The following is an 18,931-nucleotide window of genomic DNA, read 5'->3' as shown; positions in this document are numbered from 1 at the left end:
TTTCTGAAGAAGGGTCTAGGCCCGAAACGTCAGCTTTCCTGCTCCTCTGATGCTGCTTGGCCTGCTGTGTTCATCCAGCTCTACACCTTGTTATCTCTTCATTAAAACACTCGCAAGTTAAAGAAAACAACTCTTACGCAAATTAAGTTAACGTTTCCCAAACGAGGCTTGCTGCCTGAATAACACATTTGCAACCCACTCTGGTGAACTTGATTGGGCTGCTGGATTCATTCAGTTCTGTCGACAGGTGCACTATGGGGCGTCTTGCTACGAAGATAGGTCTTGCACAGAGTCTTTGCTGGCCAAGTCTTCGCTGGAGGAATGGCTGCCAGTTGTCCCTTCTTATCCCCCATTTTCTGAGGCCTTTTGGAATGTTCTCTGACTTCAGCCAGTGTGGCCAAAGCACCCAATGAGGTTAGGCCAGGTCATCCTACGTGTATGCATCCCCTTACCAAGATTTTACTCCGTGGTGCGAAGGCTGAAATTGGGGAATACACAAACATAATGTCTCTCCCTATTGTTCTGGTTGAGTACCTCTTAATGGATTTTGGGTAATAATGACTCTCATGTTATTCAACATGCAATACGGGTCTGGGCTGATCCTTGTTTGCTTTTGACCTGTGGTAAACTTGGCCTTCTTGTATTCTATCAGGCCTTGCTTGCAGAAACTGTTTAGTCAGTTTTATATTGGGCCTAGTTGCTTAGGCCTTTGGCCACTAACCTACTTGACGATTTCATCAGCCCCAGTATGAGCATTCACTGCAGTGTAGAAATTGAGGGTAACAATGACCATTCCTATGTTAGAACAGTGACTAGATTTCAAAAATGTGTCATTGCATCTTAAGCACTTTGGAACATTTGGTGGTCATAAAAGGCATTCTGTAAATGAAAGTCCTTTGTTTAGCAGTTCCTATGCTCTGACCTGGAGGAATCCTGTGAATCATGACTGTCTCAGATGCTGAGGTGAAGTTTGGGAAGTGTTGTCCGAAGATAAGTTCAATAAGGTCTTCTATTGTGAGCCATCTGTCTCCTCCCTCTGCACACCAGCCTAGTCTGTCTGCTACTTGTGTTCCATCTGCCTGTTGTGCTGCAGGTCAAGAGGGACTGCTACTACAGACTCCATGACTTGAGAGCTAGCTTTCAAAATGCAAAGTCCCCGCATAATTCTGTACCCATTCTAACAACTTGTAAGAGTTCCTGAAACAACAGAGTACTTGTTATATGTCTGCAGGATGAAGTCAAAATTACTTCATCTGAAAGGCTGATGCTGATGTTTTTGAATGCCACTTGTACACCCCTGTGTGTTCAATAAATGCACATGTTCATAGGTTGGCAACTGACAGCACAATCTGCGCGCTCAGATATGCACACAGCACACCCACACTATTGTCCTTCCAAGCTGATGATTTATGTGGCTGCACTTGAAAATACTGGCACTGAGTCCACTTGTCTCCCTGCAGCATTGAAATCAGTTACATTAAGGAGCCCAATTTTGTCGTTAATGTTTACCCCACTGAACCTTCATTTTGTACCCTCTATGATTATCTATGATGGAAAGAGGAGGTTGGTTAACTTAGTTGACTGGGTGGCTGGTTTGCAAAGCAGTATGATGCCAACAGCGTAGATTCAATTCTCACACTGGCTAAGATTAACATGAAGAGTTCCTTCTCAGCCTCTCCCCTCACCTGAGGTGCATTGACCCTCAGGTTAAACCACCACCAATTGTCTCTGTCCAATGAGAGCCCTATAGTCTGGTAAGGTGGATATATTACATTGACAGGACACATAACTAAAAAGAACATGAGAAACAATTTACAACAGTGAAGGTCAATAAGGAAACAAGGTTGATTATTTAAATATCATATGGACTATTGATAAGTGAGCTGGCTGAGGTTCATTGAATTCCAACCACCCTAAATAATTTTGCTACTCAGTTGCTTCTGATACTGAGAGCTCGAATGTTTTCTGTGAATTATATTGTGTAATTTCTCAATTAAAAATCCTGTGTTTTTAAAATTGGGATTGCTTTTCAGATGAAGGTTGAAGGTTTACGAGACAACTTGCATGGAATTTCTAAGGAAAACCTCACGACAATGCTTGAGTTAATCCTGGAACATACAGAAGACTTCACAGACTCTGCGTATACAAGCCATGAACACCGAGAAAGTATTTTAGAATTGTCCAGGCAGGCCAGATTAGAACTGGAGCAGCTGATTACCGTGTGGAAACAAGCAGTAAGATTTTGTTTGTTTATTGGTAAAGCTGGAATGATTTAAAATATATGATAGTTACAAAACTTTCTTTATACCTTGATATGTCTATAACTCTTATAATCTACATTGATTAAGAAACTGGACAGGAGTACTAGGTGAAGGTTTAGATGCTCTGCAACATACAAGGCATGAAAAGAAAACATACAGTGTCAATTTAAAATGATGATGATGGAAGTCAAACTTAATGTCTCAGTTTCCAATGGAGTAGTGAATACTAAGGGAATATTTAATAACAGTCTTTAAAATTATAAATGTTTCCTAGAATGTATAGGGGGAAAAAACACTGTTTCCCAGGTTGAGAAGTGTATTCTGTGAGATTGTCGTATTGACATGGTCATTAAGGAATTAGCGGACCATTGTTAGAGCATGGAATATTTTTCTTGAGGAAGTGGTTGTCACTTTCAAGGAGAAACAGAATGAATATTTGATGCAAAGGAGGATGTATGGCAATGGAGCAAAGAATGAGGTGAATAGCCCCTTCCCTACTTTAAATGCTAAGTTCTAACATCAAGGTCTAATTGTTAAACAGGAGCATTCATATGTTTATAGTCATAGAACTATACAGCATGGAAACAGACCCTTTTGCCCAATGCGTCCATGCCGAACAGATATCCTAAATAAATATAGTCTCATCTTCCAGCATTTGGCCCATATCCCTCTAAACCCATCCTATTCATATACCCATCCAGATGCCTTTTAAATGTTGTAATTATAACAGCCTCCATCACTTCCTCTGGCAGTTCATTCCATACACACATCACCCTCTGCATGAAAAAGTTGCCCCTTAGGTCGCTTTTAAATCTTGCCGCTCTGCCCTCAAACCAATGGCCTCTACGTTTGGACTCCCCCACCCTGAGGAAGAGACCTTGTCTATTCATGCTATCCATGCCCCTCATGATTTTACAAACCTCAAGGTCACCCCTCAGCCTCCAGCACTCCTATAATTCACAGATCTATTAACTCTTGATAAATTGGAAATAATTAATCAGTAACATCCTTCTAACTCTTAAAATGTCTCCATGTATAAGATTTGCTAGTGTACTTTATTGTTCTCCTGAATATTTATAACACAATATTTATTATCTGCGATTAAAAATAGTTAGCTCTGGTTATGAAACCAGAGCATTCTCGAACAGCATCAGTTTCAGCTGGAACTAAATGAATAGCATTTCTCACAGTAATGCATTAACTCCAGAACAGTACCTATACCATACCAGTATGCTATGTCCACTTTCAACTCCAATTTGTCCTCATCATTTGTCTAATGACAAACTAGTGTGATGCCTGATGGACTAATAAAAGACTTTTGGAAAACATTCTGATGTTTTCTCTATACAAACATACGGTACTCATGTAACCCAGTTTAACATGACACTGACAATTACTTTATTATCCTGATTCTACGTACTCGGGGATCCAATGATGCGAAACTTAATCATAATCAGCAGAATGTTGGTGGATAATTTGCATAAGAAATGCTTAATTGTATTCAGTTTAGCATAATGAAATTCAAAACCATAGCATAATAGCCTCAGCTTTACTCAACTTAATATACTTTATCAGCAATATTCAGTTTGAAGATTATAGTTTATGCTTGGCAAAGTTAATATTTTTCTGTTATGTATCATATTAATGAATGACAGCCTGGGTCTTACTGTTTATGTATAACTTGAATATTATCAAACTGAATATAATGATTTTCCATTTTTGGTAGCTGTTTAACAAACACAGAAAATTCCATCTGCTGTCATTGTTTTCAGGTTGTCTGAATTATAAATTGCTGCAAACTATAACCTATCATCTAGGAAAAACATCCTCTTTTTTGGCTTATCAATGTTAAAACATTATACTAGGGTTATCTGAATCATTAATGCTTTCAGCAAGATTTGATCTTCAAATTTACTGTGTCTGTCAAAAGGATTACTTTTAGTTCCAAATTGTAAGCCAAATGGAGAACAAAATCACACTCATTGTTTTCAGCAGTGTGTGTTAACACCATAAGAACACCATTGCTGAACCAGCATAATATTTACATTTCCACCCCATCTGATACTTGCTTGTTATAAATAACAAAGCAGTGATAGTTCTTATTTGACAATGTCTACCTCATCAAGTTCTTACTAGGGTCAACAGGGCTCATTCCATAGTGAAACAAGTCAATTCATAAAACCTAATCATCAAAATATTTGTAAAGGTATGAGTAATTTGTAAAGACAAAAGGATAATTGGCAATAGCTTCCTTTGTACAGCAATTTTACTTTCCCTTCTGTTAATAATACTAAATTAATTTTTCTACTTAGTCAATAATTTGTTTGCTTAGAACATGTACATAAATTAATGATTTTTATATCTGATGTTTCATTTAAAAGTTCCAAAAAACATAGATGAGCTTTTCTAAATGGAAAATAGCCAACATTAAACTTAATGACTTTTAAAAGTTCCTTCGAGCACCTATCACAATCATTCGTATGAAGATACTGTTCTCTAGAATTAGAAAAAGTAAGCATGTTTATATTTACTCAATTAAATCAGAATAATATAAATAATTAGAAGATGCAGTGAAAGAAACTGAACTTGCCATAAGTTTCTTATATAAAGGCCAATTGGACAAAAACACTGACTTCAACCCAAGGAATGCGTTTTGCCCAGAAATTCTTCCAAACGCAAAAGATATACCAGATTGTGGGGGAAAAGTCTATTCATATTTGAAAAGAGATTGGCTAAGATGTAGCCAATGCTGATTCTGAGTCCTCATCATCTTTGGGTGTTCTTAAGCAGCTTGCTAGAAAAGAGGCTTCAAACATAGAGCCACTGCATCGCTGACAGCGATTTTTAGGTAAGTCCTTCATGGGGACCATAGGGTGACTCTTTCTCCATTCCTGGGTCAATGTTGGAGTCAGGGGAAACCCAGACCATCTGAAGCCCGACTCTTAAAAATGGCCACCCACAATTCTGAATTTCAGTCTGGGGCGTGGGTTAGTTGGGAGTTGAGCCAGATGATCAAGCAAGACCCTAAGAGGCCACCCAGTTCCGATACAGAATAGATGAAAATCCTTCCTGGGGCCATCTCCCATGGCCTATATGCAAACTTCATATTCCTGTGCCACCATGTGCCCATATAGCCTGATCTATGCATCCAGTAATCCATGGTACTTTACCGCATCCATAACAAGTTGTTTTCCATCTAACACACTTTGTCCTTCATTCTACAAGTCACCTTTCATTCAGCATGGACATTAATAGGGAGGCATCAGGACAGAAGTTGCTGCAGAATATTTTGTAGATGGCACAAACTGTCATGGTAGAGGGAGTGAATGTGAAAAGTATTAAATAGGGTCCCAGTCAAGCTGGCTGTTTTGACTTGAATGGTGTCAGACTTCTTGAGTATTGTTGGGGCTGCACTCATCCAAGCAAGTGGGGTGTATTCCATCATACTCCTGACTTTTACCTTGCAGCCTATCACTACCTTCTCAAGGGCAACTAGGGATGGGTAATAAATGCTGCCCCTGCCAGCAACGCCCACCTTCCATGTGTAAATAAGAAAGAGAGATGGCAGATAGGTTTGAGGAGTCAGGAAGTGAAACTTTTACTAGGGAAAAGTTGGGAGTTTTTGGAATTCTGTTCCTTAAAGGATGGTGGAAGCAGAGTCTTTAAATATTTTGAAGGCTGAGATATATAGATCCTTGTTAAGCAAGTTACTAAAAGATTATTTGAGATAGCCAAGGAATGTGGAGTTGAGGTTACAACTAGATCAATCATGATCTTATAAATTGGTGAATCTAAACCATATGTTTGTAGGCTCTGAAAGTGCAGTGAATACAACTAGTTTGTGGGTCAGAAGTCCAAGTTGGGCTCAGTTCCCAGACCTCGCTGGCCATTGCTTAATTTGTAAGGAGTGCTGCGTTTATGTCTGGAACTACTGGAACAAGCTTGAAAACCAAATTCCTTCTCCTGATTCTGTTTGGAAGTTGAATCAGTTTTATACTAGTTCAAATGCTGCTGCATCTAATGTGATGTCAAATTATTCTAATGACTGACCCCTGCTGGAAAGACTAGTGAGTGAACTGAATGACCAAGTTCACTAATCGTCAAACAGTATTTCCATTTCGTTAGAAGCATTTAACTTAGTTACTTCATGTATTTATGTTTAAGAAATTATCATTGCATCCTGCACCACAATCCTACATACTGATGGGAATGTAGATTCTGCGGTGTGGGTGGCCTTAACAACTCCAAGAATTAAGTTCCAGAAACCAAAGGTCTAGTAAGTCTGTTTTGTTCCATGAAAACAATGAATTGCGTAAGCACATTGACAAAACAGAAGCCCAAGCAGAATGTTTTCAATACTATCTAATTTGAATGGTGGGGAAATGTAAAGCCCATTCACCAAGATCTATATCACAACACCTTTTGCAGTTGCAAGTAAACACCTGGCAAAGTGTTAGAAACCCTGCTTTTTATCCTTATTTCTGTCACTCTTGCAGAGAATAAACAAAACAGAGAATCAGATTATTCTCACAAATAATTTGGCCAGAATTTTAACTGCAAGAGAGGGCAAAGATTGGTGTTGTAGCAGAGTTAGGTTGTGAGCTCGACATGATCCTGCCTACTCCTGTGTTTGATCTGGGTGGGTTTGTAAGCAAGTAGTAAGATCCTGTTCCTCTCTTAGGAAGTCGTTAAAATATGGAATTACGTAATGGTGGGTCAGATTTATTATGATTTCACCCTATGCGTGTAGTGTTTTCTTCCCTAGTCACTATCCTTCATGATGAATATTAGCTTTATCTGTGTATTGTTTGTGTGAGTGCTGCATTTGGCCTGATGGTTTATGTATGAATGTTATGAGTTTACAATTACATATTTTAGAAACTAAACCTTTAACTTCCAATGGCATAAATTTATGTCTGTGCTGTAACATGTTTTTGGAATTTTGATATTAAAGTTTTCTGAATCTGTGTTGGTGTAGATTTGCCAGGAAATTGCCAGAGTTATAAATCGGGGATTTATGTTTGATTAGTAAATGTTATGTTTGTCCCAGTCAAGCGAGCACAAGTAACATTGAGTGGTGTTGCTAGGATGTAGGGAAATGGATTGCCAAGCACTGGGTCCTGTTTTCAAAGTTGAGTCGTCATGAAGATGTTTATGTAGATTTGCAGATCCTTTGCATTATGCATCATTATCATTTTGTTATGGTCAATGTGAAGAAGGAAATCTATGAAATTGGGAGCATTACTCAATGAATAAATTACATTTGGATTATGTACATCGTGGAATAGAAAGTTATCAGCGATTGAAAGATCTTTCTTATAAGTACAAAATTAGAAAAGTCTTGCATAATGTGCAAGTGTATGGCACATGTGCTAGGTTTAAATTTTGACAGTTAAAACACCATTGCTTGATAATATGTTAGTAGTTTTCAGTCCTCCTTTACATTGTATCTAAATGTATTTACAGCAATTAGATTTAGTTTTTGTTATGTCTTTTTCCCATGTCTTCCTATCGAAACAGCAATGTCTGAAAGCCAAAGAAGCCACAGAAGATATGGAGCTGGCCATAATTAGGACACGACAATGCGTGAGTGAGCTGAGGAGAGAAGTAAGTATTATCTAGTTCTGAAGCATTGGAGCAATCTGAAAACAGCAGGAGATGCAAGCAGTCAGCTCTGCATCTAAATCCAAGAGCTCTGATGTAACCTCCTTACAGCCAGTTTGTGATACTGGTTGGAAATATCAGCAGCAAATGTTCTTTCCCATTGCTGAAATCAATCAGAATCACAGTGAAATTGGTAATGAAGAGATGAAGATGTTGACAAGAATGCAAGGATGCTGAGCTGTTGGCTTTGTTAGTTTTCCTGGTTCAAAATGGCTTTTAGGCTTTAATTGGATCTAAGGAAACTACCTTTATTTTTTGATCAGCTGAAATATGATCTTGGGCAATTTTTTGCCCTGCAAGATGTAAATGATATTTCAGCATTGTTATTGATAGAATTCTGCCACTAATAATTAGGTAGATGAACTATAACTGAACTTTTGTATCCATCCGCAACTTTCTTCCAGTTTGTATGCTGTGCCTTCAGCTGACCTGTGAAGGAAAATCCATTATCTAAGCAATTGATTTCTTGTTTCTTTAAGATTAAAATATAAATAAAGAGTGCAAATGTATCATGTTTACTTTTTTGAATACAGTGCTGTGTTAGATATTCTAGCTCAATATATGTTTTGGGGCTTCCTTTGTGTTTTTGTGCTGGTTAAAGAGTCTGTTGGGAGGTCTGTGTATTCAATTTTTAAAACATTTTAAAATTTACATTGTATCTAAATGAATGTACAGCAATAAGGTTTAGTTTTTGTTATGTCTTTTTCCCATGTCTTCCTATCGAAACAGCAATGTTTGTTTTAGCATTTTTAAGCATGTTCTACTAAGTTACAGTATCCGGATACAGGATTAATGTCCTCTCCACTTCTCCCAAAATGGGACCTTCATCTTCGGATCTTGTACATCATTCATTTCTTTTACTAACTTTCCTTGTATTCTGTCTGGATGGTGGTGAATTTGTGGAACTTATTACTGTAGAGGACTCTGTATGCAAAGTCATAGAGTGTATTTAAGACAGAGATAGATAGGTTCTTGATTAGTAGGGGGATCAAGGGTTACCAGGACAATACAGGAGAATGAAGTTGAGAAATATATCAGCCCTGATCGAATGGTGGGGCAGACTCAAAGGGCTGAATGGCCTGATTCTACTCTTACATCTTATGGTCATATAGAGGAGTTGACAATTTAGTGCTAATTTAAGATAAAGTACCAGCAGTTTGTTCTACAGGTTTGTATCTGATATGAATTTTTTAAGCTTGCTGCAACACATTTTACTGTGTCTTTTACCACTAATCAGGAAAAGAGAAAGAAACTTTTGTACAATTCCAGTCTGAATTCAAATCTCGATCCTTCTGCACTGTACCTGCCACACCCACTGCTCAAATGTGCTTGGATCTAAAAATGAGCAATTGCCACTTTTTTCACACTATCAAGTAAAAGTCATTAAACATTATAATTGTATTTTTCTGTTGGGTTATTACACTTTAAACAAATTCTACTGTTGTTTCGCATAGATTGGTTTGAATCCTAATATTTCAGGAATATATATGTAATTATTCTCACAGGCAGTACAGGCTGTTTAAGATGGTATGAATCGTACTTTTTAGATTGCCAGTTAAGAAGGAGGCACTTTATTTCTTTGCTCTTATAAAGTATTTTTGGTGCAGTGCTGCGTGTTAATTCTTCAGTAATTATTCTTCAGCTTCAAAATACAGCCGTGGAGTCAGCAGGGGAACTTCTGAAGTGCTATACAGAGCATGTGGTCCTCAAGGCACTGAAAGTATCGGGTGTTGAAGCAAATTTGGAAGCATTAGCTGAGTGTACCTGTAAACTCTCTGAACAGAAGGAACAACTTGCTGAGGTAGGAAGTTGAAATAAATGCTTGAGCAAGGGGAACCCCTTACACTTGATGGGAAATTGTTCTATCTTGAAAATACTGTATGTGTCATAAATTTTAGTTGTTAACCGGGAATCCCTGACTTCGAAGCGTCTGCAAGGAAATCTCATAGGGTTCACTAGGTCATTAGGTTTTTGAGGATTTATGGATCATTTTGTTACAGAAACAGTGTTCAGTACTTGTTTCCTATTGATAGCTGACCTTAGTTTTGTAAAAGAGATTTGGGTGTCTGTGAGGATGTCCCCAAGGAATTTAGTGGGTATACTCAAGGATGTGTCAGTATTTTCAGGGGTTTCCCAGAATATGTAAATATTAGCAAGGGTTTCCAATAGTATGTCGTTATTAAAAGGGTCTCTGGGACTGTGTGAATAATTGGAAATCTGGCAGTGCTTGCAAGGATATCTCCAGGAGAGTGAGGCATTGTGCAAAGCTGCCCTGGGAGCATATCAGTGTTTGTGGCTGGGGACGTTCCTTGCATTATAGAATTGCAGAAGTTACAGCACAGAAACAGACTGTGTGACTTAACTTGTTTATTGCCAGTGCTTATACTCCACAAGTGCCACATCCAAGCCCTGCTTCTTTAAGCATGTTAAAATTTTCAGTGCAGATACTACGTATTCAGGTGTAAATCTCTATTTTCTAAATATCTATATATAAAATACACAAATATATATAGACATGTTATTGTTCCATATGGAGTACATAATCCATGTAGTAAAATGTACTTTAGTGAATGCCTTTAGTTTTTTAAAAGATAAAGCTTTCCTTTAAGTCATTTTTGGTTCTCTGAAATCACATTTCAGATTCATAGATTTCATATTGGTAATACTTCAATAACTTTTTGAATTTATTTTGAACAAGATTGTAGTTGATTCTTCGTGATAGTTTGTAAAACTGCTCAAATGAATATTACCAAATAACTCATTTTAAGCAATGTTGTCTTTCAGAACTGGCCGAGAGGCAGGTGCTGAATCTATGTATGGTACTGTGCCATCTAGTAACTGCACTATTTAATCTTAGTAGTTATAAAGTGGAATCGTGAAATTTTCCATTTTGGGAGAATAGAAAAATAGAAAAACATAATTTTTATTTAGTTAAGTTAAGGAATTTGCAGAATGTTGGAATACAGAGGAATTTGAGTGCCCTTCCATATGAGTCAAAATGTTAATAAGTACTACAAGTAATGAGAAAAGCAAATGGTATGTCACAACTTATTGCAAAGAATTTGGCATATAGTAGTGTCCTGCTGCAATTATATAGTAACGTCACATCTGAAGTACTGCACTCAGTCGGGAACTGTTCCTTCAGCAGTAACCACAGCACTCAGCATAAGCATTCCATGAAACTTTTGGATGTCTCATATGGATTTAGAGTAGGATTAGCTGTTCTGACAGCAGAAAGAAAGGTGTGTCTACTTTCACCTTGGAGGTCTGATATCCACTGGATTTAGCACAGCATTCAAGTAATTAGACCAAGGTGTATCTTAGGCATGTGATAAACATCTGTCCATGCAGAAGCTATTGTGTTAAACCACCATTGTGCCTAATTACAAATGAGCAGAAGTTTTTGTATTACTGAGTGAATTTGATTGGCTAAGAAGGTCTGAGGAAACATTAGCCTTGTTGGATTGCCACAATGTGTTCTTTCTCAACAGCACACAGTTCAGCCTCCACCCTCACCATTTCCAAATCTGCCTTTTCATGGAAGGTGAAATTAAAAATGGCATCAGGTATTTTCTCTGGGTACCGACAGTCTCCAGTCTTCAATAAGACACAAAATGTACTTTTCAATTGAATATAATGTTTAGTTCTTTGTGAAACGATGACTATACAGCAGTATCACTGTTAAATATGGCATGTTAACTTGCTACAACGTTAAGCAACAATTATACACAATATGTATTTTAAAGTTCTGAGAAAGGGTCACTCAACCCGAAAGGTTAACTCTGCTTCCTCTCCACAGATGCTGCCAGACCTGTTGAGCTTTTCCAGCAATTTCCGATTTTGCTTTTAATTTCCAGCATCCACAGTTCTTTGGTTTTTTTTTATTTATTTTAAAGTCTTTGGCAGCTATAATGTGTAAGAAAAACATGAGAGATGTGTAAGCTGTGCAACAAATGTTGACGCTTTCTATATTTTATTGCTGATTCTGCACGTTTTTGAGAGCATTATATTTCTGTCAAGCATAGTCTGCACTCCTCTTTATTGTAGAAAATCATTTTTTCAACTGTTGCTGTGTCTATAGTTGTGTGGACAGTATTCACTCTGTTGCATGCTACCCAATTTGAATTCCGAGGACCCTCCTCTCTCTCTTATCTTTTATATCAGTGTAATCCCATCAGAAGCAGCAGTTCCAGCACTCATCACTAGACTGGACTGCTTGGCCTCAGCAGCAATCACAAATCCAGTCCTTTAAGAGATACTGATCTCTCTGTTCCCTGTCTACCTGCAGTTATTACACTCTGCACACTTCTGGAATTTTCTTAGGGAACATGTGTGAATTATTTTTATTTTGTCTGGTAGTACTGTCAAATCATCTGGTTACACAGAAACTTTCATAGTATTGGCACTCCATGTTCACAATAAATGAGAAGATACATTCAGGCTTCTTGTATTTAAGCACTTACAGATAGTCATGAATATGGAATGAACGCACTAACCTGCCCAGTCAAGACAATTACACTGGCTCATTGAAACAAATCTGACTGGGACAGCAAAATGTGCTTTAACTTAAAAAGGGATCAACTGAAAGGGGGCACTATCTTAAAGAGGTTGCAACTAAAAGGGGCATCAGTATAAAATGTTGGCAGAAGGGTAGGCTTGGTGCAATGTAAAGGAAGGGAATGCAATTTAAAGGGAGTGCTTGTCTGGGACACGGGAGGGATCCTGGGGAATCAATGCATCAAACTGTTTTATTAAAAAAAAATTCCAAAGAACTGTGGATGTTGGAAATCTGAAACAAAAACAGAAATTGCTGGCGGAACTCAGCAGGTCTGGCAGTATCTGCGGGAAGAAAACAGAGTTAACGTTTTTAATCTAATCACCCCTCTTCAGCGCTTCAATTCTGAAACCTGCTGAGTTTCCCAGCAATTTCTGTTTTAGAATTTTTCTATGTTGGTTCATAAGATGTCGGCATCACAGGCTGGACCAGAGTATTGACATTCAGAGTCCCTAATTTCTCAGAGTTTTGACATTAAGAGTCAACCACGTTGTGGGTCTGGGCTCACACGTAGTCCAGACTGGGTAAAAATGGCAGATTTCCTTCTCTAAAATCCATTTGTTGACCAGATGGTTCTTTACAGCAGTTGACAGTGGTTACATGGTCACCATGCAACCGAGAATCATAGTTAGCCTTCGAAATTAAACGTCAATCTCTCAATTCTGGGGTCTTATGTCAATCACTTATTCAATTGATAGTCACAAAGGAAAGAAATATTCAAGGTAATCACTGCTATTTCTATTAGAATCCCATAAAGACGTCTTGAGATAACGCTTGCTCAGAATTCTGATTGGTCATGAGATCCAACCTTATCAGAAATGTTTTGTTTCAGGACATGTGTTAGAAATATGTAGGATAATGGCCAATGCTATCCAGTGTTTTTCAGCTCAAGGTGCTTTTTCAAAAGAGAGAAAGCACTATTCCTATAATATTCAATAAGCTTCTTAAGAGTTTATACGGTTGTTAAACAGCAATTTCTTACAACTATTGCCAACTTAAAAAGGAAATGTCCTATAATATTGTTACAGAGATAGTAGGAACTGCCGATGCTGGAGAATCTGAGATAACAAGGTGTAGAGCTGGATGAACACAGCAGGCCAAGCAGCATCAGAGGAGCAGCTTGCCTGCTCTTTTGATGCTGCTTGGCCTGCTGTGTTTGTCCTATAATATTGTTTATTCTCTACTAGGCAGTTCAGTAGAGAGATTAGATGAAAAAAAGTTTTGGATCTAAAGAGAGAGAAATTATAAGCTCCATACAGGAGAATGAATGAAGTTTAAGATGTAGTTGGTGAAAGCAGCATTACACTTCTCGAATGCGAGAGATATTCTTCAGTTTTGTATCAGAGATAGTAGGAACTGCAGATGCTGGAGAATCCGAGACAACAAGGTGCAGGGCTGGACGGAACTGCAGATGCTGGAGAATCTGAGACAACAAGGTGCAGGGCTGGACGACCTTTCTGATGAAGGGTCTAGGCCCAAAACGTCAGCCCTTTCTGATGAAGGGTCTAGGCCCGAAACGTCAGCCTTTCTGCTCCTATGATGCTGCTTGGCCTGCTGTGTTCATCCAGCCCCCTGCACCTTGTTGTCTGTCTTCTTCAGTTTTGTGTTTTATCTTAAATAATTCAAACTGGAACCAAAGGTCAGAAGCAGCTCTGCTGAACATGCATATTTAAAGCAGCATTGGATTCAGTCAATGGACATCAATGATAAGGAATGCTGATAATATTTAATACCATGTTATGCTTTATAGCAATTATTTGCACATTGTGTGACTTGCTTGATCACTCATGAAGACTTTAAGACTAAATAACATAATGCAGACTTTTGCATGGATAAGAGTGAATCAGCGTGATGATATACTTCATTGAAAGATGTTTGTGAATCAATTGGGTTCTCATAGTCACTTTTTTCTGATGCTAGCCCGCAATTACAATGTTTTAGAACTTCAGTTTCGAAGCATACTGTTGTGGGACAAATAATAATCTCTCGGTTGTCAGTCCAATCACATCAAACACAACATTCCCTCACTTCCACGAGCACAATTGCAACATGCATGATGTGTGGAAGTTACTTAATTAATTTGCTAAGTAACAGAACCTAGCTAAATGTCAGTTACTAGAAAAGGTTTAAAAGTTGTCTCAATTATAGTTTGAAATCTGATTGTTTTTTGATAACTGTAAAGAGATCTAGATATGAAATCCTGTGACATTGTGTTTCCACTAGACGTCTCGATTACTGCGGCATGTGTCAGGAACAGAACCCTTGGAGATTACTTGCTTACATGCAGAAGAAACATTTCAGGTTATTGGTCCACAGGTACGGAAGTTTTTACTGGTTATAAATTTCCCATAATGATTTATTCTGTATGATTTTAAAAAGACCCTCATGATTTATGTGGCCCTATTTGAGAATATGGATTTACTATTAGATTAATCAAGAATATATTACTGCTTATAATGTTTTTTGTACTTTACTCAGACAGTTTCTCCATGCCCTTTCCCAGTCATCCAATAGCAGGCATCAGCTGCAACTCAAAGGGCAATTTGTAGACAATCTATTCCCACTTTCTAGTTAACTTGCTTCTGGGCCAATGACGAGAAGGTAAATAAGTGAAGATGATGATGACATTGTCAAATTTTTCCTTATTTGCTCAACATTTCCTCAAACTAGTTGGATTAGACTCATTCACTCAAGTGAAGAAATAAAGAATCATAGAACCATAGAAAATAGGAACAGGAATAGGCCGTTTGGCCTTTCAAACCTGCTGTATTATTCAATATAATTGTGGTTGATCATCCAACTCAGTACCCTGTTCCTGCTTCCACCCTATACCCTTTGAACCCATTAGCCCTAAGAACTATATTTAACTCCTTCTTGAAAACATTCAGTGTATTGGCCACAACAGCTTTCTATAGTAGAGAATTCCACAGGCTCACCACTTTTTGCATGAAGAAATTGCACCTCATCTCAGTCCTGAATGGCCTGCCCCATGTCCTACTGTGACTCCTGGTTCTAAATTTCCAGTCATTAGGAACATCCATCCTGTGTTTACACTGTCAAGTCCTTTTAGAATGTCATAGATTCTTGGCTGCCATTAGTTCTCTATCCATGTCAGTACTTTTCCCCCAGTTCCCTGTGCTTTAACTTTCTAATCTCTCATTTTAAGACCTTATTGAATGCCTTCTGAAAGTCCAAGTAAATAACATCCATTGGCTCCCCCTTATTAACTCTGCTAGTTACATCCTGATAATTCCAGTAGATTTGTCAAGCTTAATTTCCCTTTCATAAAGCCATGCTGACTCTGTCCAATCCTGTGACTGTTCCAGTTATTCAGCTATTAATTCTTTTATAATTGAGTCTAGCATTTTCCTCACTATGAATGCCAGACTAACTAGACTATAATTTCCTATATTCTGTGTACCACCTCTTTCAAATAGAGAAATTACATTAGCTACCCTCCAATCCATAGGAGCTGTTTCAGAGTCTATAGAACCTTGAAAGATGAACACCAATGCATCCACTATTTCTATGATCACTTCCTTAAGTATTCTTGGATGTAGATTATTATGCCCTGGAGATTTATCGACCATCAGTCCCAGCGATTTCCTTCTCATACTATTTTTTTTTTTCAGTTCCTCTATTTCACTAAACCCTGTATTTCTCAACATTTTTGGGAAATTACTCGTGTCCTTCTTTGTGAAGACAGAAGTAAAACATGTATTTAACTGAACTGCCATTCCTTTGTTCCCAGCTATAATTTCCCCTGTTTGACTGTAACGGACTTACATTTGTGTTTATAAATTTTTTCTCTTCATATACCATTAGAAGCTTTTACAATCAGTTTGTATGTTTCTCATAAACTTACTTTCATATTGTCTTTTTATAATCTGTTAATCAATCCCTTTCTCTTTTTCTGAAGCCGAAACTGCTGCCAATCCTCAGGTCTGTTGCTTTTTGTTTGGCCAATTTGTTTGCCTTTCCTTGGATCTAATACTAGCCTTAATTTTCCTTGTCAGCCATGGTTGGGTCACCTTTCCTGTTTTATTTTTGTGCCAGACATGAATGATCAATTATTGCAGTTCATCAATGAGCTTTTTAAATGTAAAATGTCGAGATTTGCACAGTTTTCCATTTTAATCTTTATACCAAAAAGTGAAAAGATCTTTCATAACTGTTGTGTATCAATGAGTCCACTGAAATAAAAACACGACTTAGCTTCAGACCTAAGCACTTACTATCATTTCCAAATCCAGGAACGTTTCAACACTCTCGATTCCAAGGTCTCTTACCTTCACATCCTCAATAGTATTCAGAACATAATAGACCTCCTTTATACTGCCAACTGATATCCTGTTTTGTTCACAGATAATTTCTGCTGCACAGACCTTGGCTCTTCATCCTTCTAGTAAGATTGCCAAAGAAAACCTAGATGTATTTTGTGAGGCATGGGAGTCACAACTGAACGATATGTCCATTCTGCTGAAAGAAATTAATGATGTCTTTGAAGGTCGAAGAGGTAAATAGTCTGACTTTGAGCTTCAGGTATTTTCTCTATTTTATTTAGTTTGTTAGTTGGGTTGTGCAATATGTGGGTTTTAACTGAGGAAGAACATACAGCGCAAAAAGCACAAGAATTCAGGTAACGTACTTGAAACAGCAGATAATGAAATTGGCTGTTCTAAATATCAACTGTGAAAGGCTAGAGCTTTATCACGATTTAAAAATGATGCCCCAAGGCATCAGTTGACAAGACATTGAAACTCAGAGTAAGCTTTTTATCTCGTTTGGTATAATGACTAAAATGTTTCTAGAAGTTAATGTCAAAGAAATGTTGAGTGGTAGAATTTGAGTCTGAAAAAGGCCCAGACAGTTTTCTGTGTTTATTATTCAGATTGGTCAAAATATAGATGCCTTACAGTGGAATAATTACTATAATTTTGTTGAGGGGGGAAGATTAGAAAACATTTTTATCTGTGAAATTTGCTTGTGATGATTGCTTCACTTTATAAAATAGTGAATGTAGCAATTTGATTTTTTTAATTGCTGTCCTTCCCAATGAATGGGATCACCTTGACATGTTACAGTTTTGGATATTTTCTCTGGTTGGTAAGTTTTACTGGAATTTATATCAGGTTCTTTTGATGTGCACAGAGTTTTGTCTGAGCAAAATGCTATCCATTTAGAGTTGGTTCTCTTTGTCTAAGACAAGGATACTGTTTCATAGCCACCATTTATTTGAAAACAGTATGACTAAAAGTAAAATTTGTACGAGAGGTAAAAGCAAAATATTACTGATGCTGGAAAATTGAAATAAAAACAAGAAGTGATGGAAATACTAAGCAGATCTTTGAACTAACCATCTTTGAAGAGGTAAGCAGGGTTAATAATTTGACTAATATAACTTTTCTTGAAACATAATCAATTAAATGTTAATTCTGACTCTCTTTTCATTGTTGCTAACAGACCTGTGGAAGTACTTCCAGCACTTTCTGTTTTTAATGTGAACGTGGTGTAGACTTTTCTTTCACACAGTGTTCAAGAGTAGGCCATAATTTACAGCGTATTGGTCCCAAGTACAGGTAGCATAGAATCTCCATTGTTCACTTCAGTGAACTTATTAAATCGTGGGGAGAAATCACTAGTTATCCCCATAAAAGATTATAATTTTTGACTGGTACCCACAAATCTCTCAGGAATTGGAAAGTTGCTATGTTTAGAGCTTTGTTATATGAAGCACAAGACAATCAGGAATGTTTACACCATAGCTTTCAAGGGGTGCAGTTAGCTCAAGCATAAAGGCCCAAATTTTCACTCCTGAGGTGCATGCCCAGACTCATGGAATTTCGGAACTGACTTCATCAATCTTGGTAAAAGTGCCTCTGAGTAACAGAATCTTTGTTCCGGCGGTGACAGGAGGGGATGATATGTTTGGGAGGCAGGCATTTATTGCCCATCCCTAGTTGCCTTTGAGAAAGAGATGGTGAGCTATCTTCTTGAATGGCTGCAGTCCATTTGCAGTACCCACAGTGCGATTAGGGAGGGAGTTCCAGAACTTTGACCTATTGCCAGTGAAGGAACGGTGATTTATTTCCAGTGGCCTCCTTCTGCACTGTAACAATTCTGTGATCTTGGCCCAGCAACACCGAAGAAATGGTAGTATATTTCCGAGACAGAACAGTGAGTGGCTTGGCGCGGACCTTGTAAGTGATGTAATTCCCATGTGTTTGCTGCCCTTGTCTTTCTGAAAGTAGTCGTGGGTTCGAAGGTGCTATCCAACAAGTCTTGATGAATTTCTGCAGTGCATTTTGTAGATGGAAAACACTGCTGCTGTTGAGCATTGATAGTGGAGGAAGTGGATATGGTGCTAATCAAGTAGGCTGGTTTGCCCTGGAATGTGTCAAGCATCTTGAGTGTTAGTGGAGATGCACTCATCCAGGCAAGTAGAGACTAT

The 18,931-nt window shown here is 37.9% G+C and overlaps 1 protein-coding gene across 4 annotated transcripts in view; it reads left to right on the top strand.

The window, feature by feature from the left end:
• The window catches only part of ctnnal1 (catenin (cadherin-associated protein), alpha-like 1), a 298,283-nt gene that overhangs the window by 252,996 nt on the left and 26,356 nt on the right, over positions 1–18,931 (top strand). For all 4 annotated transcript variants that reach the window (XM_048617645.1, XM_048617642.1, XM_048617652.1 and 1 more), the window contains 5 exons: positions 2,034–2,234; positions 7,782–7,868; positions 9,568–9,726; positions 14,704–14,796; positions 16,846–16,996. In XM_048617645.1, coding sequence (XP_048473602.1) covers positions 2,034–2,234; positions 7,782–7,868; positions 9,568–9,726; positions 14,704–14,796; positions 16,846–16,996 — 691 coding nt within the window. The remainder of the gene's footprint in view (positions 1–2,033; positions 2,235–7,781; positions 7,869–9,567; positions 9,727–14,703; positions 14,797–16,845; positions 16,997–18,931) is intronic.

This window comes from Rhincodon typus, chromosome 2, assembly GCF_021869965.1.
Source record: "Rhincodon typus isolate 14 chromosome 2, sRhiTyp1.1, whole genome shotgun sequence".
Lineage (NCBI taxonomy): Eukaryota > Metazoa > Chordata > Chondrichthyes > Orectolobiformes > Rhincodontidae > Rhincodon > Rhincodon typus.
The sequence above is the reverse complement of the archived record's forward strand: the minus strand, read 5'-3'. Positions and strand labels throughout refer to the sequence as shown.